The 26,506-nt window shown below is 41.2% G+C and overlaps 3 protein-coding genes across 5 annotated transcripts; all 3 read right to left on the bottom strand.

The window, feature by feature from the left end:
- Positions 1–251: 251 nt before the first annotated feature.
- LOC144539508 (uncharacterized) lies at positions 252–4,467 on the bottom strand. 2 transcript variants are annotated; one of them, XR_013504996.1, is made up of 5 exons: positions 4,325–4,467; positions 3,606–3,941; positions 2,463–2,599; positions 859–1,593; positions 252–798 (listed from the first exon to the last, which is right to left on the bottom strand). XR_013504996.1 is itself a non-coding variant. In XM_078284837.1 (4 exons), the coding sequence occupies exons 1-4, from the start codon at positions 4,389–4,391 to the stop codon at positions 1,507–1,509; spliced, it is 627 nt and encodes a 208-aa protein (XP_078140963.1). In that variant the 5' UTR covers positions 4,392–4,467; the 3' UTR covers positions 252–1,506. The 2 variants fall into 2 exon arrangements, 1 of the variants encoding a protein (XP_078140963.1); XM_078284837.1 differs by having other exon boundaries at positions 252–1,593.
- A 7,572-nt stretch (positions 4,468–12,039) lies between these two features.
- LOC139921935 (jupiter microtubule associated homolog 1-like) lies at positions 12,040–20,177 on the bottom strand. Of its 2 annotated transcripts, none has more exons than XM_071912344.2 (5): positions 20,004–20,177; positions 17,403–17,542; positions 14,581–14,729; positions 14,148–14,178; positions 12,040–12,610 (listed from the first exon to the last, which is right to left on the bottom strand). In XM_071912344.2, exons 1-5 carry the CDS (start codon positions 20,057–20,059, stop codon positions 12,468–12,470), a joined length of 519 nt encoding a protein of 172 aa, XP_071768445.1. In that variant the 5' UTR covers positions 20,060–20,177; the 3' UTR covers positions 12,040–12,467. The 2 variants fall into 2 exon arrangements, with proteins under 2 accessions (XP_071768445.1, XP_078140845.1); XM_078284719.1 differs by having other exon boundaries at positions 14,581–14,734; positions 17,402–17,542.
- A 680-nt stretch (positions 20,178–20,857) lies between these two features.
- On the bottom strand, positions 20,858–26,400 carry LOC139921915 (small ubiquitin-related modifier 2). The gene is made up of 4 exons (XM_071912307.2): positions 26,318–26,400; positions 25,463–25,594; positions 21,796–21,867; positions 20,858–21,563 (listed from the first exon to the last, which is right to left on the bottom strand). Exons 1-4 carry the CDS (start codon positions 26,336–26,338, stop codon positions 21,501–21,503), a joined length of 288 nt encoding a protein of 95 aa, XP_071768408.1. The 5' UTR covers positions 26,339–26,400; the 3' UTR covers positions 20,858–21,500.
- Between the last annotated feature and the right edge of the window lie 106 nt (positions 26,401–26,506).

The following is a 26,506-nucleotide window of genomic DNA, read 5'->3' on the forward strand; positions in this document are numbered from 1 at the left end:
TACCTCGACCTTACAGATTAAACAAGCTGACATCCCTTTTCATTTGGCACCCACTGGTTTCAAATATGTTACGCACGATGAAAGAAAGTTCATGAGGTGCTGATCACTGGCACAAAAATCTCACATGAAAGAAGAAAATGCATTGCACACTCTTGCTCCATATGCATAATATTTTTTTTACTGACAATATGTTTTGGCATAAAGCCTTATGTAAGACCCAGAAGGCTTTATGCCAAAATGTCAGTAAAAAATATTACGCATATGGAGCTAGAGTGTGCGTTGCTTTTTTCTTCTTTCAAAAAGAATACTGCCTTACTTCCCAAATTTTGCATTTTTCTATGTATTTATGGCTGCCCCTTTTGTTACTCAAATCAGTTAACCTGGTGTTTCCTTAATCTATTTGGACTTGCATTATGAACTGTACTCTTCTGTCTCAAGGGGTCAGGGTTGGGTGATGGGCCTACAAAATATTGGTGGTAACAATGTGCATCATTGTGAATTGAAAATATTTTTCACCAGCAAAGATATTAAAAAAACATTAAAAAATATCAAATAGACATTTACAGCTATATCACAAATTTGATCTCAAGTTACACAGAAATAAACAGAAAGAGATAATTTGTAACATTTAAAAGCTTTGTACAGTGTGTACTAATCAACACAAATCACAGGATGCCATGACTATAAAAGCTAGCCAGCAGATGCTGCACCATTAATGTTGGTTCTGAAATTGATCTTATTTTAAACATGTTTACTCTTTACAAAACCCACACCCAAGTGTTGGGGAAAGGCCTCACACTAAATACTGGTCCAAGACCCAAGAAGTAGTCTGCAAATTACAAACATCATGAAAGCAACAGTCTCATTTTTTCATTTTATAGTAAGAACCTTGGTTTCTATCTATCTCCTGTGGCATTCAAATGAATGGTGCCTTTAGGCAGTACAAGAAAACATGTGCTGGGGTGGCAATACCTGTGTCTGTAATATCTGTCACAGAAGCCTAAAATTGAGGCAGGCCTATTTACATTGAAAATACAGTAAATCAAAGGGTGCCCATGCAAGGGTACAGAACCATTTTTGGATTCTTTTGCATTGGAAGACAAGTTAAACTGAAAGGTTTGTGCTTTTCTCCTTTTTTCAGACAGAGACATATTATGTAATTGCATATTGTGCCAAACCAGGTGTACATAATCTGTAGTGGCAATGCAGGTGCTGTCATATTTTACCCTTCTGCAATACATGCACATTACTCTGTCTCTCTCTCTCTCTCTCTCTCTCTCTCTCTCTCTCTCTCTCCATCTCTCTCACACACACACACACACCCTGAGAAGTTACCATTCTAGAGAACATGCTAAGTTGCTACTTGCTACGTATCACTTGTACTTCAGTGGCATCCAGATCTTCCGGTCTGAGGGTGTTCAGGGAGCGGCAGGTTCTTCATGCAGGCTGACATCACTTCCAGGCTGACATCACTTCCAGACTGGCATCACTTCCAGACTGGCATCTCTAGCGTCTGAGCGTGGCCCGCATGTCCTCGTAAACATCATTGGTGGTGGCCTGCCTTGGTTTCGTGGTGGTGCGCAAGGCTTTGATCTGGCACAACAATACATATTGTCATCGTCATGTTCATTATCAGGCTATTATAAACATAAGTAATAGGATCATCATCATCATTCCAATCATTTCAACTCTCTTCTGCCAAGTTCTCTTTCCTAAGGACACAATCCATTTTGTTTTCTTAGGTCAGAGTTTATGTATCGATTATTACAACTTGTATTGAAAGTGAGATTTTCACAACTTCTACCATCCAATCTAAATTTGAAATGCAGATCTGTTTTGTGTTTGTTTTTAAATAATTAAAAAAAAAAAACAGTGTCAAATGCATGTAAATTTATAACTCATGTTAAGGAAACTGGGGCAATTATTTTGAGTGATACAATTTTTTTTTTTTTAAATAAATAAACATTTAATGGTTTTGACTATGGTTTTGACTTTAAAGATGCAAAAATACAGATACATGTATTTAAACAAAACTGCAATACTAGGCTGGATTTCTGGATACCAAAGATCAAGTTACCACACACTGAAAGAAACTCAAATGTGTGGTGCATTAAGTGAGAAAAATAAGTAGTGGTTCAGCAATGTGAGTTATACAACACAGGGAAATGGAACTCAGATTCATCATCTTGTCAGTCAGGGCAAATGGAATCTGTGGGGAAACACTGACGGCAAACCCCAACAACCCAATTCAAATCATAAATTCCACAAACCAATTCACTGAAATAGTAGAGTAAATATATGTTTTTGTCAGATCAGTAATGTTGAGAAACGCAGAAAACAGCCCCGAGATTCCATTTGTGCTTGTGAGTCATAGCGAAACACATTTATGCAGATGCACAGACGCCTACACACACACACACACGCACACACACACACGCACAAACACTAAAACACATAGATACCTTGAGGAAGATCCATATGAAGAAGACAATAAAGACGCAGACCAGCACCAAGCCAGTGATCAAAACACACACCAGGACCAGAGTGTTGGACAGGGGAGACTCCTTTTCACCACAGTTCTTCTTCTGCTGCTCTGCACCTAAGGGACACAGCAATCCTCAGCTGATTATCAACATTATCTCCAATATTATTCAGTATTTTTCCCTTATAAGGATGTGTTGAGCATTTCAGGTATTAATGCACAGTGTGTATCTGACTCCACCAGATACTTGCTTGGCCGAAAAGGTTTTATTATTTCCCCAGTTTCATAATATCATCCTCTGTATCAAAAACGCATGGATCTCAGTGGCATTGGATATTTCTTTTGCACATTGAGACTGGTGTGTGTGCTTGGTTGGTCATGTGAATGCTTGGTTACTAAATCTGCTTGCGTTAGCCATCCTTTCACCACTAATTGCGTAAAGTGAAGTGATTATGGCTCAGTCATCATTTTGTCAGAGTAGGTGTCCTTTTTTCAAGTGGTGAATATTTCACTTTGGAATGAAATTCTTCAAATACTTTAGTGTTCTGTTAAAATAATTAACCTCCATTCAAAATAAAAAGTAGAAGTACACATTCAATATGCTAATCTTGTGTTTCTGTTGCCTGGTTCAAAGTAAAAATAAAATGCAGAAGTTTTGTGAATTGATCACATCTTGTATACAAACTTTAGTATTTAAAGTAAGCACCCTTGACAGTGGAGTCAAAAAACTGTCATTTCATTTCCAAGGTGGTGGAGTAAAATCATGGACATAATTTCTATATAACAGAGCAGTCAATGTAAACTTACTATGTGCACTTTAATAACTAACTAGCTTTAATAACTGCGAACACTACAGTACTTGAAATCTGTGCACTCTCTCACTTTATACCTACACCCAGTTTTCCCATTACCTTGTTGTCAAACTCAATACAGTTATTCTGTTAATGTTGTACCACTTGAATTGTTTTATACTGTTTGCTGTAATGTACACGTTGAGAATGGTTTTCATTTCACAAGTGGAATGGCAATAAAGTTGAATTGTAAGAACTGTAAGATTTGTGAGAAAATGGAAATGTACAGGACAAATACAAGCATCTCAAAATGAACCAATGACAGCACTCACCTTGCACCACCAGGAGAACGGAGCCGACGCCTTTTGTCGGTGTCATTTTGCCGTCGTTGTCATTTGGACGTCCGTACACACACCAGTATGCTCCTGTGTCCTCAACGGTCAGGTTTTTGATGACAATGTCCATCTTAGGGAACTGTACCTTTGTCTCAACTCTGGGCTTTAATTCCCTCTTAATGGTAAATTTTTCTGTGTCCTTATAAAAGTAGAGGATTTGGTCCTCCTCACCGAGACCCCTCTGCAGACTCAGGGCTTTTTGGTTCTGTAGAGAGGTTGTACACTGAATAGTGATGAATCCTCCAATGTCTCTCCATACTGGTCCGCTGCTCACTTTGGTGACAGACATACACAAATACAGACACAGACAGACAGACAGACAGACAGACAGACAGACAGACAATATTAGGGGTTTACTTCACTTAGTAAGTTACTTAGACAAAAGACTTTTCTCTTACACTTCAATCTGTTATTCTTGACAAAAAAAATAGCACAGCCTGCTTCACTTTGGGCTGAGAGCCAAAATGGGTTGGAGACTAGTAATATTTTCTATTGAGCTTTGGTCCCAAGAGAGAGAAAAACAATTCTCCTTTTGGCCCCTGGCTGAAGAAGGTTTATGCCTTTAATTAATTAATCAAAGTAAAAAATTATAACAAAACAAAAACAAAAAAACTTTTCATTGTTGATTTACAGGTAATCAGTCATTGCCCACTTACCTGGGCCACTCAAGGCTGTGCAGGCGAGAGAGAGGAAGGTTATGAGCCTCAACCAGAGAGCAGACATGCTGACATTGATGTTGTGATGTGGAGTTCGCCTCACTTCTTCACTGACTCCTCAACAGGAAATGTGCGCGACCTTTTCTTACCACTGCTGTCTTAGCAAGTGAGACGTGACACGATTTGAGATGCACCTCAGATGAAGCTGACATGTAGTGCAGAAGAGAGGGAGTGGGCTGAGTAGTGACAAGTGAAAAACATCTTAGTTACACTGCAATGTGTAATTGGCAGCTCTAATCTGAACTAATGACTATCAAAACCAATCAATCCAGTTCCAGATTTACAGCCAGTGATATAGTGGTAAATAAAAGAACTGTATAATATATAGGCCTAATAATAATAATAATAACTTTATTTATATAGCACCTTTAAAACAGAGTTTACAAAGTGCTTTGACAATCAAAATAAAAGCAAAATACTCAAAATGAATTTAAAAAGCAATGAAACAATAATAAACAGGGATTCAATTCAGAAGGACAGAGGTGGAAAAGAGCAACATTCAAGTAAATAGTAGGATAACCGTTGAAAACCAAAATAAACAGTAAGGATAAAATAATATAAAATAAAAGTAAGATAAAATTAAGATAAAAAGATAAAAGACAATAAAAAGATGATAAAAAGATGACATCACATAGAAGCAAGTCTATATAAATGGGTTTTAAGAAGTGATTTAAGTCATAATATAAATTTACATATTTTATTGGAAACACCATACTCTCCTCAATCTGATCATTCTTATTATAAGATATAGCATGAATTTAATTATTAATTTATATTGTTTCAGCTCAAAAGATGAGCAAACCTTAATTCACAAATAAAAAGATGGCTAACCTGAGTTTAAGTGGGCATATCCACTGTATCTCTGGTTACAACCTCAAATAGGTGTTTAATTTTATTTATTTAATTTTTTTTTTTGCCAGAGTAACCAAATAGAGAGAATCACTTAGAAGAAAAATTAGCATAACCATCTATCAGCAGAGAACACTGTCTCAAAAACAACATCTCCAGGAGGTCACACCACTCATACTGAAAGTGAATATAAGATTATAAGATTGTTTTTCACTTCTCTGAGGCGTAAGGCAGAGGGGAAATTATATTAACATTGTTTATCACAGCTTGCACTTCTGCACTTACGCTCTGCTCACCACGTGTAAACGGTTAACCAGACACAGTCAGTACCACATCTTACATACAGTAAATGGGTCAAAGTAAATGTGAAATACAAGCCAAAGGCCACAGTTCTGCAGTGACAGTGCCCTCTAGTGGCAGAGGACAAGCATGCCTGCTTATAACCAGAGAACTAGAAAAACAAGGAGATGGAACTACTTCTGCTGGAAAAAGACGAATATTTATTCAAGCTAACACAAAGATGAAATGTGAACACAGGCTGTGGAACAATAAATATGGCTATACAATACATGCACACTTAGGGCAATGTAATCTGAGTGGATATACTCTCATACAGGCAGCAAATGGAGAAAATGCCAATATGTGTCAGCCCCATCGCCTAGGGGGAGGAGGAGAAACCACATCGGTGGCACATGACATGACACAGTGCCACATGACATGAGCAGGTATGACAAAGCAATACTCAACCATATAGAAATATACTAATATGGAAAATCATAGAGGTACCACAATATTATGCAAAGTATAAACGGAGAACCATGTATACCTTAAAACAGATTAATCAGTGTAGAATGGTAGCAGAGATGGCAAACATAAAAACCTATGCACAGGAGAAAGCAAAAATAGGTATTACAATGCAAATATAATATGTCCAAGGTTATCTAGGCCACAAACAGAAATAAATATCACTCAATCTAAGTGTAACGATGACCTTTAACAGTAGTAATGATAATGATTACATTTATAAAGGCATAGAGTTAAAATGCAATGTTCAATGGAAACACTGCAGATCCAGGAATTGATTTAAACCACTAAGAGCTGATGCTCAAGAGAAGATGCTTCTTCCTGGTCCAGCTTGCAGTTATAATCCCCACCTGGGAGACTAGGGACCTTTCTATGAACCAAAACCTGACATCAGATTTGGCACACTGTGTCAGATCTCAGGCTTTGGTGTAGGAGTGGTTCTCTCCATATTTTTCCATTTATTTTTCCCTCTTTGGGAACCCTTTGCCCTTCTCCACACTCCTCATGGTTGTACAAACAGAGAACACCATAAACCGTAAAAACCACGGAAACACACCGAACTCTAAAACGCAGTCAGGCGTGTGATCAACCCATTTCTCATTTTAACAGAGGTGGAGTGATGAAGATCAAAATAAATACAGCAGATTGTGATACTTTAATTTCACATCAATATATTTATCTTTTATATCAAAACAAGATAGCCAACTACATACTGTCCAAAGACAGGGGGGAAAGTAATGTTACAGTAAAATCTTAGTCATACACACAATCATTCATTCAAAAGGCCAAATCTGATCAGCACAATTGTATATATACAAAGTGATGCTCAAAGTAATTGCACTGGAGTTTGCTCAAAGACGTTTCAGATTGAAATATTAAAGAACAACCACAATCTGTGTGTGAATTAAAACACAATGTCAGCTGAAACAATTCTATGTATTGCCATTCACAAAAGGGCCAGTTGTGCTAATTTGCTCTCCACACAGCCTCATAATCTGCCTGGAAGTAGTCATTGTCCTGAGGGAATTTTAAACTCAACATCAATAACATCAATAGAGGCTTTCAGAGTCTTTGGAGACACACAAAAAATCCCCCTCTCCCTCTCCCTCTCCCTCTCTCCCTCTGAGACAGAATGATCCCACCACTCCTCCCTCCATCAGTCCCTCCCTCCAGTCTCATCCAGTTAAGGAGCTACAGTGTGAGCTGGAGCAGACGCTGCAAGGAGAGCTTTTACGCTCCCTCATAATGCAGCCCTCTGTCGCCACGGAAACAGTCCTGTCCATTTGCCAATCAGTGCTTCCTGTTTAGGGCTTATGGTGGGTGGGCGGTGTCACATTTTGAGACTGTAGGATAATCAGGAGGCTCTGCCTCTGGTCACAGGAAAGACATAATGACCACAGGAATGAATGCCATGCATACACTGTTTTTTAAGTTAAATTAATTGAATCACTGTCTTTTACTTAATACTGTACAACAAAGTCACGTGTGAAAATCCACATGTGAATTCAAAGCACATGCTTTTTGGAAACATGTTGGTTTTCATATGTGAACATGTGACATTTCCCATTGACATTTTCACCTGCGAATTGTCTCTTTGCATGTTAAATAAAGTTTTCACATGTGAAACAAATATTGATGTATCTAACGGCAGGTGACGGCAAGTTCACATGTGGGAAAAAGAAAAATTGACCCAGAAATCGAAATTTTTACATCTGAAGCAAAAATACAGAATACAACATGAAAAAAATTCACATGTGGATTTTCACATGTGACTTTTTTGCAAGGGATGTTTTGAGTAGCTACAGATATATTTTGTGTTAAATTGATAATTCTGCATTCTAAACCTGCCCCACTATATTCTATATTTTTATTTTGTTGTGATCATGAGCAACACGTTTGACAGTGTGTTTAATGGTATGCTTTTCCTCTGGGCTGCGTACAGTAGTTGCTGAGTCAGTGGAGTAGGATTGAAAGCGGGTATTGATTGATTGATGGTTTGCTGTGGTCCCTGCGGTGACTCAGAGATGACTCGCCTCATTTCCTAAACTCGTTTCCAAGCTCGCACATCCTCTTCCCCTTCAAAGTTCTCCTGGGACACACAGGCCTCATCTGGAGGGAACATGGGATAATGCACCTGTCAGTACATTGAAGTGGCAAGTGAGCAGCATGCTTAAACATTCATTACAGACATAAATTAAATAGCTGACATATGGGTGTGGGGGAGGAAAATGGTAACCTCCTGTCCTTCCAAAATGATAATGGAGGGGAAGAGAGTCTGTTTCATATGCAATTCTACTGTTTAGCTGTTGACAAGGACAAAAGAGCAAACTGCATTGTTGCTTTAATGAGGTACAGACAAATAATTCTGTAGAATCTAGAAGCAATAATAACCAAACAACCAATGTTTTAAATAAGGAAGTAATACAGGTGAGGTGGCCATAAGATACATGGACTAGAGATAAAAATTTGAACTCCAAAATGAATACGGGAAATGACTTATTCACTTGTTTCTCACATGCAGGCATATTTGCAAGCAGCATATGTGCGGGGAAAAAAAATGGAGGCAGGAAAGCAGCAGAAATGGAGGCAGCTTTTGTGTTCACACAGGGCTCCGACTCTAAGGTTTAATACGAGGCAACGGACTCTCCCTGCCGGTACAGCACTTACCGAAAACAAGCCTTCACTGACTACACTCCAACATCCTGGCATTTCTCCAGGGCAGGAAGTTCTTTTCCTGATCTTGAGTGACCTCTGCATGCCGTTCTCAGCAGATGAGGACTAAAACGCACCGCCGTGCCACTGCTCTCTTCATGGGCTGCTTGGGGTTTGGCTCTGAAGAAGTAGGAGGAGTAACAGTACTGCAAGCACCAGAGAAGCCACTGGGCTTCTGGAAAATACTATTCTGATAGTAACAGATTCATCCAGCTCGCTCATTTTGATTGGCTAAAATTGTAATTTTCTTAAGGTAAGTGAAAAAATCTGCCAATGGGGTTAGATAATTTCACTTGTTTCCAATGCAAATCAATTTGTTTCAACAATTTTGTAGAATCATCAAGTGTAATTTTCTTGAAAGCAGTGCCGTGATCTGCCTTATTCTGACTCTGACTCTGACTATTCTGAAGATACTGACACTCATTTCTAGGAAATTCCTGAAAGAAGTGAACCTGCACTGAAAAGAAGTGGAGTTACAGGCAGAATTTTTCTCTTGGTTTAAGAAAAATCTGATTTGAAGGCTGAATATGAGACTAAATGACTTGTTAAGATGGATGTTTTTTTTACATTGCAAGAGGAGCACAGTGAAAAGGCAGATAAGAGTTTTGCTTATTGAAACATCTTCTCAGGGCAGAAACTATTATGATTGGTTCAATCAGGCGACCAATCAAAAAAGAGAGGAGGAGGGCCAATTTGAAATGTCATCATGAGTCTTACTCAGGCTACTGTAAATAAATCTGCCCCCAGAACAGGCATGAGTCTCATAACCTACTGTAAGTCTGCCCCAGAACAGGCATGAGTCTTATAGCCTACTGTGCTCGGGGCAGATAGGACAAGACTGCCTACACATCTGGGGGAAAACAAGGTGAAGGTGTTTATTTCTGCCTAAAACAAGTTAAATAAAACTAACTATAAAACTAACTAAGCTGTGACCAAAGAATATGTAGCTGGCTATGTCTAACTGATCTCTATGGCCGTGACCACACCAGCTAACATTAGGAACTACTAGCTAACAGCTAACTTGTTTACATAGTCAGAAAACAGTTACACCTGAGCACTTGTCTCTTTCTATTGAACAGTAAAGTTAATAAAATGTGAATGAAATCATTACGAATAAAAAAACATTTGTGTTAGCTAGCCTACCTCACGGTCCTGCTTGAAGTTTCAAATTGGCCTGCCTCCTCTCTTTTTTGATTGGTCGCCTGATTGAACCAATCATAACAGTTTCTGCCCTGAGAAGATATTTCAATAAGCAAAAACGCCTATGTGCAGTAAAAAGAGTTGTACAAGAATAATAAACTGAGATGCTCTGGGCCCTTGCTGTTTCTCTCTGTTATTTCCAGTGAATGAGTTACAAGCGCTGAAGCCTTGAATCAATGAAGACAAGATTTATCATGGCTTAGCTTTACAGAAATCATCCCCCGGTGACCATCGGCCTTCTAGGCCCCGCAGTAAGAGGCTTACCCAGGGCGTAACCACAGAGTCACCGGGTCATCAACACAATGGCCATTCACAGCAAGGACATGGAGTAAAGACAACGTGGGTTTAAACTGCAGTATTACAGGGTCACCTTTAATCTGAGGTAATCACTGTAGTTGTGGGGGTGTGCAGAGTGTTAAGAAAGTGTATTGTGAGCCTTTCGTTGCAGTTCACACCACTACAGACTGTCCTTCACTGTGAACTAGTGAATTATGTTGAGGTAAATTTACCTTGAGATAAATTTACTTCATTTACTACAGTTCACTAATTTGAAGACTCAAATGAGGAGCTAGGAATAGAGAACAAAGTAAATTCTTAGGGCTTAATTTAAACATCTTTTTTTTTGTTTTGTTTTTTTACAGTCTTTGTTGCCTCCAACTCAACTGGATCCACTTTCTGTATTGGCTGCTAATATCATCCCTGACCCCACAGTCAATTTGCAATTTTTCCACACTGTAATCAGGCCATATATTAATAATGTTCAAAACAATTTTATAGCCCACAGTGCTGTAGGGACATTGCTCTCTCGTGGCAAAGAGTCAAATGTGTGCAGCCATGGGGGTAATATAAACACACACACTTCATGGGTGTATTTATGGGTCAGAGTAGGTCTTTTTCCATAGGGCTTCTTTCATCCACACATTCCTTTTGTACTTCACAGTCAGGATAGGAAAATAACTCCTGTCCAAATGCAACAGTATTAGATTCCAAATTTCACAACTTTCATTATTTTATCAGCCAAGTTGATTTCGGAATAGAAATGAAGGTTGGTTGGTTCCTTTGTCAGTGGGGCTGGTAGACAACCTCACCAGCTGCAGCCAGAATTTACCTGCATTTGTGTGTTGAACAAATTCAGGGAAGAACCCCACCGTTAATTCTGAAGGGAGCTCATCTGTTAAAGCAAATATAAACCTGACTATGTTCACTAAATATATTAATAAGGTTAATAGAGGAGTCAATTCAGGGAAAGTTTGATAGGTTTTACAGGATTTAATTATAACATTTGAAAAATCGAATCCACAAGTGCCGGTAAACTGTGTGAATTATTGATGTACTGTATGTGAAATTCCTCCTCCCTAATGAGGCTTAAGAAGGTAAAGGACTAAGAGAGGTCATTCCATATAAAGCAATTTTGATACGTTTTATTATCACAGTAAATGTTCCATGAGTAACATTGAGTCTCGCATAAGTCACTTCATCTCTTGAATCTACATTTGTTTTGAAAATCTTAGCTCATAGTTCCAACACAAAGCAGAACTTTTATCTTTAAGCTGAAAAGCTATAAGCAAGAGAGCCAAATATTCCATCTATGATGTAATGAAAATATAATGGAATTTCTCCTCTGACAGAACTGGAGACTTGAAGGCTTTTGTGGACTCTGTGGCTGGAAATCTGCCCAGTCACAGAGTCCACAAAAGCCTGTCTGCACTCACCCACTGCAGTCTTCAGATTCCATTATACCATACATAAATAATAACCCGATAGCCTGCTGTGTGTTGAGCTATTTATGCATGTGACTATTGAAGAAGTGAATCTACTCTCACAATAAAGAGGAGGCACGTGTCACAGCCTGTCATGTAAATCAGCCTGACAACTGTAAATTTACCCCTGGACTGTTTGCATGGCCCTGATAGTATCGCTGATAGTATGGAGATTTGCATGGCCCTGAAATACTGATACAAAACAGTCAGTCTGACACAACTCATACCTTACTAAGTTTGTTACCTTAGCTCATATTAGATATATTTCACTGATGTACGCACACAGTATGACTGTAACTACTCTGAAAAGAAGAAACCAGCCACAGCAAATTCATATCAATCTTTATTGTACTTAGAAATCCACGCATCAAATCTTTTTTATTACTTTTTCCTTTACCATTTACAACAGGGAAGAATGAGAGACAAGCTAAACGTCATGCCTTTTCCAGCAGGCGCGATGCACTACAGGATGGGCTGAAATGGAAGGGGGGAGAGAGAGAGATACATAAAGTGCTTTTGTCAACAGTTTTCTTGTTTTTTTTTAATAGAAAAAAGGATCAAAACAAAAGGTTTGAGGGTGGAAGGAGAGGAGACGGGGCGGTCCATGGACGTGACAACGCGAGTGCATGTGAAGTAAGTGAAGGAGGGAAGAAGGTGACTGGTTGATGGGGAGGAAGAGAGTGTGTGTGTGTGTGGGGGGGGGTTATTCATCTTTCAAAAAATAAAAAAAGCATTCCAATGAAAAATAAAAAGTGGTCTCAACCCAGGATGAGGCTGGACTTGCCGCCGGGTGGGTTTCTTCGGTTGCCGCCGGCGCCGTCGGCTCCTCCTCCCGACGGGGCGGAGGGCTGTGGCGTCTCCTTCTGCTCCTCCTGCTCCCCCTGCCCGACCTCGGGACACTCTGCACATCCAACAAAAAGACAACACGCTTATTCAAAGCATAAAATGGTGGCTGATTTTCCAGCTCATTTTCCTGTGCAAAAAAAAAAAAAAAAATGATGATGAGGGAGTAATCACAGATTATTTCTGGTTGAGAGTATATATTCGATATTTTTTCCTGATGAAATAAGGACTGGGGTTTTAATGTTCTCATAACTAGGACACAAGCCCAAACAGCTTAAAAATGTTGGATAAAGCAAGTTTCTACCATTTGATTAAGAGCGAGAGAGAGAGAGAGAGTCACAGTAAAACACCATGTTATCTGGTAAAATAAAGTGTACTTGGATGTGGAAAAAGTGAAAGCGAATTAGAGTAGATGCAATAAATTGTCCTCAACAGTGCTGCGTTGAGGCTAGCCAGGTCTGTAATGAAATCACAGTGCTGAAGGACTAGGCTCTCGTTGTCCATTAGTGCTTAAAAAAGCTGTAGAATGTGAGCGTTGCAGGGACTTTTAAGTTAAATGTCGCAAATAAGGGCATGAAGTAATACTTTGGTTTTTCACTACTTTTTAAATTTCTGTTTTTTTAATCAAGAGTGGACACTTCACCCTCCAGAACATTTAAAATTCCTGTTTTGTTTTTTTTAAATCAGAGTGGACACTTCACCCTCCAGATATTCTCTGCTTGACATCAGAAAGAGTGGAGGGGTCGCTGTGAGGCGCGAGAACAGATCTGCAAGACTGGTGCCACAGACAGGAGAGCTGCACGGGGCGGCGAGGTGGTTAAAGAAACGCATGACCAGAAGGCCACATATTCTAATACTCTGTGTCTGAAGTTTCCCTGAGCAAGAAAAACAAACCCCTGCCTGCTCCAGAGGTGCCACTCCTGGCTGCCCCTGCCCTCTGGCAAAATATGTGTCTTAGTGATACGTGAAGAAACAAATTACTCAACACATTGCCAGTAACATCCCGATTGAAGTGCTCTAAAATTCCTGACATATATATTAACACATAAACACACACAACTACACATATTTTCAGTGCAGCACTTTCAAATTAGAGCAATAAGTCAGCTTTGATTTCTCAGTGTACACCGAGATACGCGGTCAAACCCTCCATTATCTGAAAAGCCTGCTACTCTATTACAAACATGCACCTGGAGGTTAATAAATAGCTTTTCATACTAATGTGAAGGCTTTCACCAAAGAACAGCTGCTTGACTACAGACCATAACGCCATCATGACAGGGCAAAACAACATCAAAGAGATTATGCGGTGTTGACTTAGGAACACAAGGTAAGCACGTGTGCGTCTTACAAAAATATGGTATGGTATTCCAGCAGTGTAGGGGACAAAGCCAGCCACTGTGACCTGATTTTTAAGAGCCAGGAGTGGAATTACCTGATCTGCCATAGTCTACCATGAGGCTATTCACTGTGGCTACTGACTAATGTAAGTCATGCACAGCTGTTTAGAGAGAGAAAGTGAGTGTGAGAGTGAGAGTGAGAGAGAGACTTGGAAAACATTTCTGTAAACAACAGAAGGAATCCAGGATATTTACCATCGTTTGCTTGTTCTTCGCCATTCTCAACCTGCAATGAAAACAATTGAGACAGAGATGAAGCATCCCACTGAACCAAGTTAATGACTATCACTAATATAAGTGAAAATGCAGGCCAACACATTAGGCTTTGTGTATGAAGTTATATTCCTGAATTAGACAACGCTGCCCATGTCAGACAGTGAGGACGGACTCATTCCCAGAATACAGATTAAACCTCCATGAGGATTAAAAATGTCAATAGAGAATACCTATCAAAGAACATGCTGGTTCAGTTTCAGATAGATGGATAACACCCCTCCCCTCCCAATGGAATTCTACACTGAACTGTTTAGTCTAGAATTACACTTAATCTATGTCTGTGCGCTTTTCAGCCCCAAACGAGGCTTTGGCTCTGTTTTGGAAACAGGCTCTGTCAGACTGAATTAGGTACCTCTCGTCTCTCTTTCCAGACCATGGCTGCCCCAGAGTTGTGGATGGTGGTCAGCTCCGGATCAGGGTTCTTGGGGAAGAGAAGAGGCTGCTGGCAGCGCCTCAGCGGGGCCGAGGGTTCCCCGCACAGGGTCCCTGTGGGCGCTCCGGCTGGGCCAGGGAGAGGGAGAGAGAGAGAGAGAGAAACATATAAATTAACCTTTTAAAGACAGTTCAGGGCTGTAACATACTCCCATACAACCTTCTCCAAGTACAGATCAAATTAATTATTTTCTTGGGGTGCGCAGTCATGCCTATTTTATTTTTTTTTCTTTGTGGCCTATATTGAAGCTAGACAGGAAACAGAAGAGACAAGTGACAAAGCATGAGTCAGGATCCAAACGACACAGTCATGGTATATGGACACTAATCCACTTAACCACAAGGGCACCCCAGACCCAAGTAATTCTAACCCATGATGCAGCAGTGCTCACAACAAGATCCATATTCTCAGATTTGACAAAACACCAATGTTATGAGGGAATTTGACTGAAATAACATGAGACAAAATCACTGACAACCAGCAGAAAACATCACCAAATCCGATTGCCTACTTCTCCCAGACTGCAACAGACCCAGAAACGCAATGGAACAGGTCCAGGCAGACAACCTGAGTGCCAAAACTCACATAACCCCACACTGCCCACATTCTCCTTTAGCCGAAAGGGCATTAAAACCCAGTGTTTGGCCCACTGTAGGGAAGCACTCTGTGCTAACCAAAAGCCACATAAGGCAACAGCTGTAGACAGTCCAGAGGGCCGGGGAGGGGATAGATCGTCTTTGTCATGGGGGAACAACGCCAGCTGAAGAAGAGGAGGAGTGGCCATTTTGGTCAGTAGATGTCGGGTTGTTAATGGAGTGAAGTGAATCAGCATTGTTGAAAGCCTCTATGAGTCAACAAGAGCTCCTTTATTACTGTCTCCACATTACTGAGTCCAATCAATTCTCTGGACAGTGAACGACCGGAAAATGGAGGAGGATTAAACTGGATTGATGGGCTGGACTGTGATGCATTATGCGATCATCACAACAACACATAGCCTTCTACTTAACCTATAGGCCTGTTATGAACATAAAGATTATGCCGGTCTATCACAGTGTATATCGTAACTGATCTACAAGCTTGGAGACATGAACAGCAATGGTGCTGCTGCTCCTAGTCTTGGCTTCCTCTCTGATTACAGAGTACTTCTACTGTGGCTGGGAGCTGAGGGCACTTGAACAAACCCACAGCGCTGGTATCTGAAGACCCCTAGATCCCAGCAGACAACCTGCCAAACACACTGGCTGAGTAACAGCCTCTAGGCCTATGCTTATGGCTCAGCATGAACATAATGTCAGCACATTCCCAACAGTCAAACTGAAACACCACAGTGAGAAATCTCTGCCCAGGGTTAGTCTACACAATGTGGCAAGGGAAATCATGTGTGGTTATGATAGAGCTCATAACTATCATAAGTGTGAAGCATGGACATATTCTCCAAGATAGGGTTCACAACCAAGCGGGCATTGTTCTAGATGGTTTGTTTTAGACATAGTTTAAGCCCTTGAATAAACAAAAGCTTGCATGGCCATCGAAAAGGATCTACACACGACCTGGCGAGCCAAAGGAAACAAACCTGTTTAGCGACACTGGCAGTTCATATCCAGGCCAGGCTGCTCAGACAATGCTAATAAAACCTGTTATAGTAATAAACCTTGCTTGTTCCTACAGACCAATATCCTCAATATCCCAGTTGGGACAACTATAGGATGACTGGCCTGAACTTGACCCAGACCTACGTGAGACAATGCAAGCAGGAAAAGGCTTTGCAGGCAGCAGCTGTTGGCTGTAGAGGTCAGAGGCCAGGCTAATGATTTTAGGGTAAATTCTACATTCTCCATGCCCCGCAAATTTGCTACATCATGTAAATGATTTGCTACAAAGTGGCTAGTGTGAAAACATGTGATCCCTGGCTTGTGAGTCACTTCACAGCCCTTGGCTGAAAGGAAAGGGAATCCTACAGCTGCAGGGCTTGCATTTTCCTCTTAAAGAACTTCATAAATTAGTGAGCCTATCTAGACATTGATTGCATTAAAACACAAGGCAGTATAGCTACTGCATACTGAAGAGAGAATTATGTTTGGCTAGAGCTTTACCTGGATACAATATACGAGGCTACGTCAATTTTTCATTTAAGCCTCCTTGGCTGTATGTTTCCTGTGACCTTGATGATTTAAAGTCAGCTACAGGTCTTCAAATCCCCCGGTGCTACGTTTGTCTTGAGCTCAAAATAAGACATGCCACATATCTATATACAAGGCCACACATTTTACCAATTGACACATTTTTAACTGGCGTATTTCTTTCCTTTGAGGGCTGATCCTCTCCCCAGTTAACAAAGCCTAGCTTCAAATTACCCTTATCCAAGCACTCCAGGGCTTTTTGGCTATTAAACTTGTGGGATGTTTTTTCTGACCATCTAAATGGAAAAATACAAAAAAACACTTTTTTTTATCCTTTCCTTGCACAAGTTAAAAGAATTAATTCCATGGTGCTTTTTCCTTGCTTCAGGCTTCTGGCAGTTTCCACTACTACTACAGTTGCTCCAAAGGTTTAAAGACAGATAGACAGTGTTCAGTCCTGTCTCACTGGTGCAAAACTCACCCCATTGTCAATGTTACCATGTAAGCCTGTCTAAAAACCAGGGGCAACCCTATTCTTGTGATTCCTTAGGGTCTGGTGCTGTTATGTGGCCTCGGTATGAACAGAGCTAGATTAGAGGCAATAGGGAGGCTAGTTACTGGGTGGATTGTTCCTCCGATGAGCGTGGGGGTCGTCAGGCTCGGCAAAGATGTTGGAGGCCATCTTGTTCTTGCGCTGGGGGGTGTCGTCGTCTGTGCCGAAGGAGATGTTGGAGGCCCCGCCTGGCGGTCGCAGTACCCTTAATAGCAACAAACGAAGGATTGTAATGTTAGCTGATTGACATCCTGTCCACCCTGCCCCCATCCCCCACCGTTTAACTGAAACACAAGGTCTCCATGTCACACTCTACTGATCAGTTGCACAGGGCAAAAATCAATAGTCAAATAATACATGACGATGCCTTAGGCTACACGCAGCCTTCTCCCTACTCCACCCTACCCCTTGCATACACATACACTCGCTACCAGCAAGGTCTCTGCTCTCTAAGCCCCGGCTGTCAGCCTGTCAGACAGATACTCACAATCTCTGCCCTGCAGCTGACTCCAGTCGCCTACAATCACAGCGTTAGCTGGCTATCCGATGCTTCTCTTTGGCACAGATTCCATTGCAGTGACACACAAGGGGTTGGTGTCACTTCCTGATAGTATTGTCATTCCATTATTAAATGAGTAAATCGAATAAGATGACTCTCAGGTCAGTGTGGCACAGTAGAAGTAGAAAGTCTGAGCATCAAAGCTAATGTAGGTCACATAATAACTAGACTTTTTCTACAATATAGAAAGCCTGCATGCAAACCCAGGCATGGTAAACAAAGCCCACTTTCCACCGACATTCCTTCTACCATGGACTGAACAAAGGGGACACGATAATGAGTAGGAAACCCTTTTTTCCTCCCTGTGCTAAAGGACAGTTGGGGTGGAGGACAGAAACTGATGTGTTTGCAGAGCCCGTACTAGACCCCTCCCCTCTTTTTTTCAGCTAGCTCCACACAGTCGCTGAAGCCACCAGCTGACACACCGAGCAGCTGTCCAAGGGCCAGGCAGGCAGATGGAGTCCAAAAAACAACTTAGCTCCTGAGGCGGAACTAGAAAGAAAGCAACCAGAGGGGGGAAAACCCACAAAGGAGGTGGCGTGGATTTTCTCTATAATTTCTTGTGTACACACTAGTGTCCTTCGCACTTGGCTATTGGTGATGCCTAAACCAGACTTCACCTCCCGGCCAGAGAGGATGAGCTCATGCTTTCCACACGGATTGCGACGAGGAAAGGCTTTTAGCTGTCTGGCAGCAGACCCCACCCTAGAATGAAACTGCAAATATTTTCAATGAAACGGCACCGACGTTTAGAAACTGGAAGGCAGCTTCAGGCAGGTGGGGCATGGGCAGATTTAGCCTGGCTCCACAGCCAAAGATGGCATGGCTGATAATGCAGGGTGGGAGGCTTTTGATGGCCTAGTAAGATTTTACCCTAATTCTGCTTAAGTTGGATTGCTGCTGTACGGATCCCTGTGGTCGGTCAGCAGTAGAACTGACCAGCAGCTCGTAAAAAGGCTTTAACTGGTAAAAGCAAAGAACTAAGGAAAGATTTACAGGCTTAGCTAGCTCAAAGCCCCCACCCAAGCCCCCGCATCATCCGAAAACAGCATGCGAAGTCAAATGCTTGATGACTGACCGAGATTTGACATGCTCGCTCAGCAAAGGCCGTCAAACGACACTCCTTTTCGTAACTGTCTAGTTCATTTGCAACCAAGATCTTCCCCCATTGTTTGAGCCGCATGATTTACAGGCATTTTCCTCGCCTTGTTTTCACTGCAAAGGGGGAGGAATACATCCAGACGAGACGCATCACTTACTGGAAGTGTATGACTGCGTGCTTGCAGGATGACTCCCTTAACTGGCCCTCCTAAGGTATTTTTCACGCCACTTAAAAAAAAACCCCAGAGGTAACAGATTATGTAGGCCAGTCGTAGACATTTGCCAAGATACGCCCATTAACATGACAAAATGGATAGTATTTCGGTCTATCTAAACTTCATTTAAGTTCAGGCTTCTCTCGCCCTAACCAGCAAAGAACCAAATCAGAGATAATGAGATCTGCAGACTCAAGTCTAGTCTGGGATTTTTCCTGCAATCAATCAAACGTTTGGACTCTTAGACCTCTTGAGTCAAGCTCATAAGCTGTTCCTTTGGTTTTGTATTGAACATTTTGCTAGAAAATTCCGTGCAAAAAGACGAGAATAGTCGCAACTACAAAAAGAATAGCAGTATACCGAGAATTCAATGCAGGACAGGGACTGGGACTTGGACTAGAACAAAGTTGAGCTTTGGTACTCGGACAATGTCAGCTGAGCGTTAGATAGCTCAAAAATAAAATTGAAAAAGACCATGCAGACACTTGGTTTCTCTTTTCATTTCTTTACGTGACTATTTATCAAAGGCCAGGCAGGCTAGCCTAACTAGCGTGGCTCAAGGCTGTGTGGTACATCAGTCACCCAATAAGATTAACTTAATTAGCAAGACTATGTTACAGTTTAGCTAAATCCAGAAAAATCCCTTGCCAGCCACCAGCGGCCTAATGTTAGTTAGCAAGCTGCCTCGACACCTATAAGAAAATGTAGAAAAAGAGGCGTTAGCTAGCTGAGAGGCTTGCCCGCATCCCATTTCTTTTGTTTGTTCATGAAGGGCTTTCTGCTCCTTTTACCTTGAACTGCTTTTAGCACCGGGGTCCATTCCTTGAAAGGTAGTTGTCGTCGTCATCTTTATGGTGTATTTCGATGCCTTTGCAATAACAAATAGTCAGTAAAAAACTATACAAAAAAATCGACAGTCCTTTCCGCAGAAACGCGAGGGGATGTAGACTCCACCCGACACTGGAACACACATGAAAAAGTGGAGCTGTCGGTTCTGCGGTGCCAGCCCACAAGACCCAGCCCACCGACGTTCCACCCGCTCTGATTGGACAGAACCGCACAGAACGGCTCTCTGGTTGGTGGCAGGTCTCGCCAGTTAATGTCAATGATCAGACATTAGAGTCCACATCCTCGAGGCTCATCTTTCCTCTTTCTATCTAATCTATGATGATTACTGTCTGCAAAGTATTTCAAACAGTGGTGTAATAGTAAAGAAAGAGATGGGCAAGCTATCATCTTAAGGCAAACAAGCACTAATTTAAACAAAAAATAATTATACTTTCAGAACAGCACTTTTTTTCCTCACAAGACCCTATCTTCATATAATTTACATAAATTTGATAGTCCTAACTAGATTTAAGTAGTAGTAGCAGTTATAAACTGAGTGTAGGAGGGTTTATCCTCCACTACATTGCTAATTTCAAATTATTAATGTAAATCACTACTCTTGTTGAGGAATTGTGTTCTTGTCATTGTCCTGCCAGTTTAAGACTAGGCTATTTTGTCTGTGCACCATGTCCACCACTCGCACCTCATAGCAACTTCAGTTTAACAATGCAGTTTGTTTTATATTGGTTGCATTAAGGGACAAGTGACAGTTAAACAATCACACTGGAGAGTCAGACAAAATAATTGCAAGTTTGGATAAAAAGACAATAGCTTTATTTTAACAAGCATCTTATTAGACAATACAGATGTTTATTTAGACTGGAAACATCTCTTCAGGCTTCCCAAATTTGAAGCTTGGCCTAGTTAAAGTCACTATTAGTCACTATTAGACATTTCTCTACACATCCACTACTATATAAAAAAAGATATAAAACCAATTCTTTTCCGCAGATAACAGAAACTTAACCAAACAACAATCCAGCCCCATTCCCAAACTGGGAATAACATTGTTCTCTGAGTGATAGCCAGTCCCAAAACATTAGACTTCTAGAGCAGATTTTCGGGACAGCGATCAAGCCCAACCTAATCATCTGCATCCTCAGAACAAGCCCTTCGAATTGGGATGAGGTCCTTAACATTCGCCACAACATGGCAGGAACAAACAAAACCTGAACTTAAGAGTGATCTCAACGTGGTTTATGTACAAAAACAGGAAGGTAACGAGGGCAAGAATGAAAGCACTATACAACAGCAGTTATGTGTTGAAGCTGAGAAATGACAACTTCTTCTGCATGGCATTCTGTTGAGACAATAGGGCAAGTTGCAAGAAGCAGTCTCAGTGTTTTGGGGGCCGGGAAGGATGGTGGGGTGAGGTGGGAAGCGGTGAAGTGCAGGGACAATTAATTCAGGCCTCCCGTCTGTTGCTGGAATACGTCAATTGTATCTTCATCTTCCATTTCCAACTGTTGAGGGAAAATAATTTTATTTAAACACAAGTCATATGGCATTTGTGATAAACCCTATTCAAAATCAGTTGTATATTATGCAAGTTCTGAATTATCCCCCTGTCAAATATCATATCCAGCTAATCTGTATTTTGGTGTATGGAGGGCATGCTTATATCATTTTTTTTTTAGCACACTTTCCCTGTCAAAAACTTTTTTTTAACATAAAATTAATTGTTTCTTGACTTACCTGTGCCGGTGTGTCCGTCTCATTTATGGGCTGTCCATCAAATCTGAACCTGATTTGCCTCATCGTCAGCCCCTGGAGAGAAAAACACATAAAAACATTGGCTCTTGTAGTGAATCGGGCTTGGAAGCGACTCCCTTGTCCACACAAATACACCCATCCCCTGCCAAGCTGTCCGTTACACACCGACAGCACTAAATGAGCAACTTTCACAAGTACTTTGAACGGTCGATAGCCTAAACAAAGGGAATTAGGAAGAGGCATATGCTGGCATTCCAAAACCATGCTGACCTTTCAGATAGAGAAAACAAATAACGGGAACAACAACGTAAAGGGAAGCATGTGGCTTCAGTAAGGCCTACCCTACTTCTGTGGTATCAGATGGTGTTGGGAGTGATATGTATGACTGGCTAGAAACAAAGATCTTTCCTTTAGTACAGTTTACCAGATAATATAATTTAGGGAAATGTTTTCATAAGTGTAAATGCATGAAACATGGCCCTTATTGGTTTATGAAAGAGAGAACTGGCTATTTACTTGAATTCACTTAAATATATGAGGAAAAAAGTCTGCAAAAAAGTTTGTGAGTATAATAGATGCCTTAGAATTATTTGAAGACCCTTTAGCCTTATAAGATTTTATTCTCATCTGTAATTTATTTTATTTCTTTGTTTCCATCTCAGACTGTAAAGATGCTTCTCTGTGCTCATGTTCTTGAGAGGTCTGCCCTCCTTCCCAGACAACTTGGGAGGAAAGATCTCCACAAGGACAAAAGTATTGATTTGGCATTCTTGGAACTGATAATCACCTTCGGCCTAGGCCAGCCTGGCTGTGACGCACACTGACACAGACAGCAACAGCTCCTGCTCTGATGCATCTGTGACTCACCTCATATTCTGTCACCTCTCCTCTGACTGGTCATTTTCCCTCTGGCAAAGAAATTAAATTCTAGAGTGGGCTATCATGCTATCGTTATAGCAGAATAAGCTGTAGTAACCCTAACTCAATAGGATTTTTGCATTTTGCTGAGTGGGCCTCAACAACCAATGGGTCTTAATGGAGCCAGCAGTGCAAGTCCTCCATTATTAAAGCAAATTGTTAATATCCATTTGGTTCCTTTCATTTTACAGCAGTTAATAACTTTGTTAAAAAACCTGTCGGATGCTGTTGCTGATTATTATTCAAATAGTTGGACAGGAAAGTGGCCAAATAAGCGTAATGGTTTAAAATGAGGTGGGATTTTAGCCCAAGCAGCTGCAACTATGATTGCCTGGCTAAAGTGTTTTCCACTTAACCAGCTAAAGACAGAGGAGGGAAACAAAGGATCCGAAATAGAAGTATCACACAGCAGCACCGCATACATGTGAGACTGCCGTCACATAGAGAACAAACAGAGCTTTTCATGGAAATGGTGAGCTGAAAGCCAAGAACATTGGACTATTTTAAAGCACTAGAGTTTGAAGATCACAGGAACAGAATAAGTAATGGGCCTTGGATCTTGCAGTGAAATGGGACCAAAATCCAAGTATGCTTCTCACTGTATTGTTTTGAATACGACAGCATGACAAAAATGTTTTGCCCTGCTGGCAGTCCATGGGACAGTCAATATTGGCATGGTGGGATGAATAGCACTTTCCATTCTTACAGAGACTTGAACCCGCATTTGACTTTCAAATAAAGAGCCATGCCAGCAGTTGCATTTCATTAGATATTCTCTTTTTCCGTCTTTCCGTTCCGGATAGAATAAACAGAGTGAGCTCACATCTGGAAAATGAAGGGGACTTTTAACAGAGACATTTGTCATAAGCCTGAGGACTGTTTCTATTAGCCATGTATCCATAGTTGCACTCAAGGTCACAGTTACAATGTAAGGGTTTAACTGGCACTCTTCCCGACGTTGACTCATTAGAATCAGTCAACATTCCTGCATCCCGTGATTACGAGTTTGGGAAGGACGAAGAGACAGGGCAGCCTGCGGCGCTGGAGAATGACATCAGTACCGAGACATTCTGGTGCTCGCTGCAGATCCACAGCCACCTCTGGCTTCATTGGTGTTTACGTCCTGCTGATCTTGGTTTGAGCGGAATTAGAGGAAGAAGTGGAGCTGTCCTTCTGTTTCTACTGTGTGTATTTGCCATTGTATATGCAACACTTTCACAAACTTGCAGAGACTGTAAACATGGAGGTGATGGATAACATTTTCACCAGCATTATCTGGCTTTTACTTTCAAAAGTTCAAATTTTTAGCATGCTGCAGTGTCTTTCAGACCATTTTTCTTTGATTCTTAATGTGGTGTTTCTAGTAGCCATGATTATCTTCACACAGGTAGGTAAGAAGGCACCTAGTCCACTTCAAAGGACTTCAGTTTTAAAAATAATTTAATACTTTCCTTAAAGCTCAACTTATAAGGCAAAGTAACCATGCAGTATTTTGCATATGGGAAAAAACGATAGATCCGAGCTTTCTACTTGAAAATACCATTCACATCAGCTTTCAGGTCGTAAATACTACTTGGGAACTCTGGGTTTGACGATGGACCCTGATTTAAATGTGACATCACCATCAAGGAAATATCTGCAGTCAAATGATTTATTCATTTCAAATAAAACAAAACGAAAGATTTTCATTGGGTGATGTGAACTTTTAAATTGCCACGGCAGGACTCAGCTACTTGCTGGATTTTTTTTGCTTGTGGTTGACACTGCATTGTTTAGTTTGCTGTGAAAGTGTGAAAGGCTGAGAATAATTATCATTATGTGCAATCAAAGTCTAGAGAAAACTTTAATCATGGCGTCTGATGGCTTCAAACGGGTTCAAATACGTGAATACTTTAACTCAAGTCATTCTAATAATTATTCCCATATGATATGAATGCTTATAAGCCCTGCTCCACACTGTCCATGCTGCTGGTAACTACTGTGAACAGTTGTGTGTTTAAATGTTACAAAGGTGATTGTAGGTATCATTTTCCCTAAAATCTATAACCCGGGGGATGTAATAATACAGTGTGTGCTGTAAAGGAGGGGGGGGGGGGAGGGGTTGGGCGCCACACCTTTTCATCCACTCTTAAAATCGCCCCCTGGTGGTAGATGATCGGTTTCTCACACGGAGGAGACGAGTTTGATTCTGGCTGAGCAAATAAACTTCTGTTATTGGAACATTTTTACATTTCCTTTTAAATGTAATGGAGTAAAAATATTATGTTTCCAAAAATGTGCACGAACATACACACAATCGAGTAAAAGTACCTCAAATTTGTACTTACAGGCCTCCTCAAGCGGCCTGAAAGAGTCTCTCTCAAAATGTGATGTATGAATCTCTTCACTAGTCAATTCCAAACAAAAGGAGGTTCAGGTGTACAGCAGGTGAGTCAGGATGGAGACGGTCAGCTGTGCCTATCATTTGGCAAGAATCGGCGATTACTCCTGCTCCTTATTGGCCTAATGCCTCGTAAACCAACGATTCACCTTGAAGGTTCATTAAAAAAAATGATGAGATCACTGGAGGAAGGGGCCTTAAACTTTCAGTACTTGAGTAAAAGTGCTTAATTACTTTTAATGTGAGCTATCCCTCATTGTGCAGGAGGTTGAGATCAGACTGTAACACCACCCTGAATCTCCACAATAAATCAACAATGGTTGCTGTAAGCTAACACTGTGCCATGCCCACCTGTCTCTCACAGTAGGCCTTCATGAGTTTGCTGAGCGGCGTGTGCCTTTTGATCTTGAACTGCACTACAGATCCATCCTGACCCGCTACCTTCAGGTTTATGTGGTCGTTGTTTTCTGTCTTCACTCCTTCCTGAGGGACGGAGGCAGAGAGGAGAACCAGTTAGCACACGCATGCAGGGAACAGAGATTAATCATGCAGCAATTATTTGTTAATTGGTGGCTGGCTGATCTGGAAAGAGGCTATCGAAGTCAATAGCCACACTGTCAGTGTACGGCTGTGCAATATACTGTGGCCCCCTAACATTATGCAGAGTAATTATCGATGAGGAACCTGGGTGAACACACTGGTTGGCTTCTTTCTGTGTAATTTGTGTTGGAATAAACAAATACCATCAAATACTACTATACTGCTATATGACATTAGTAATCATCCCTAACTTGACATAACAGTCATTCAGTGTTTCAGATGAAAACTGCAGGTACACACAAAGAATTTCTCCCACTGGCACAAACATACAAACACAAGCTATTAACAGTAGCCTCTCTGGGGTCAACACACACACACAGAGACACACACACACACGCTTGTGAATTCAGGCATGCAGTGAGGAGGATGACACCAACTACGAGCGCATCTGGTTGGCTGTCCTTGCAATCAAGCAGGCAGTAATCTACGCGCCTGTGGATGCGCGTTCACAAGCCTTCCGGTGTATCAAAGTAGTAGTTGAATTTTTGCCCACAACTTGAATAAGATAAAGCAGAACATCTGAAAATACCAACTTTTTCTGTTATCCCTCACCCCGATGATACGGTTAAACAGACAGATATTTTGATGCATTCTTAAGATACTCACCTTAGGTTTTTCATCAGCCATGGTTACTCTTTTTGCGCTTCTCTACGCTGCCACACAAAGAATACGGGTACGCGCACGTACTCGCTCCCGTTTAAAATATTCGACCAAACGTGCGCGACCATGTGCCCATGCGCGTCCACTGTACTTGTCTTTGATTGGCTACGTTAGTCACGAGGAAAAAAGCGCAGT

Source organism: Centroberyx gerrardi, chromosome 7, assembly GCF_048128805.1.
Source record: "Centroberyx gerrardi isolate f3 chromosome 7, fCenGer3.hap1.cur.20231027, whole genome shotgun sequence".
Taxonomy (NCBI): Eukaryota; Metazoa; Chordata; class Actinopteri; order Beryciformes; family Berycidae; genus Centroberyx; species Centroberyx gerrardi.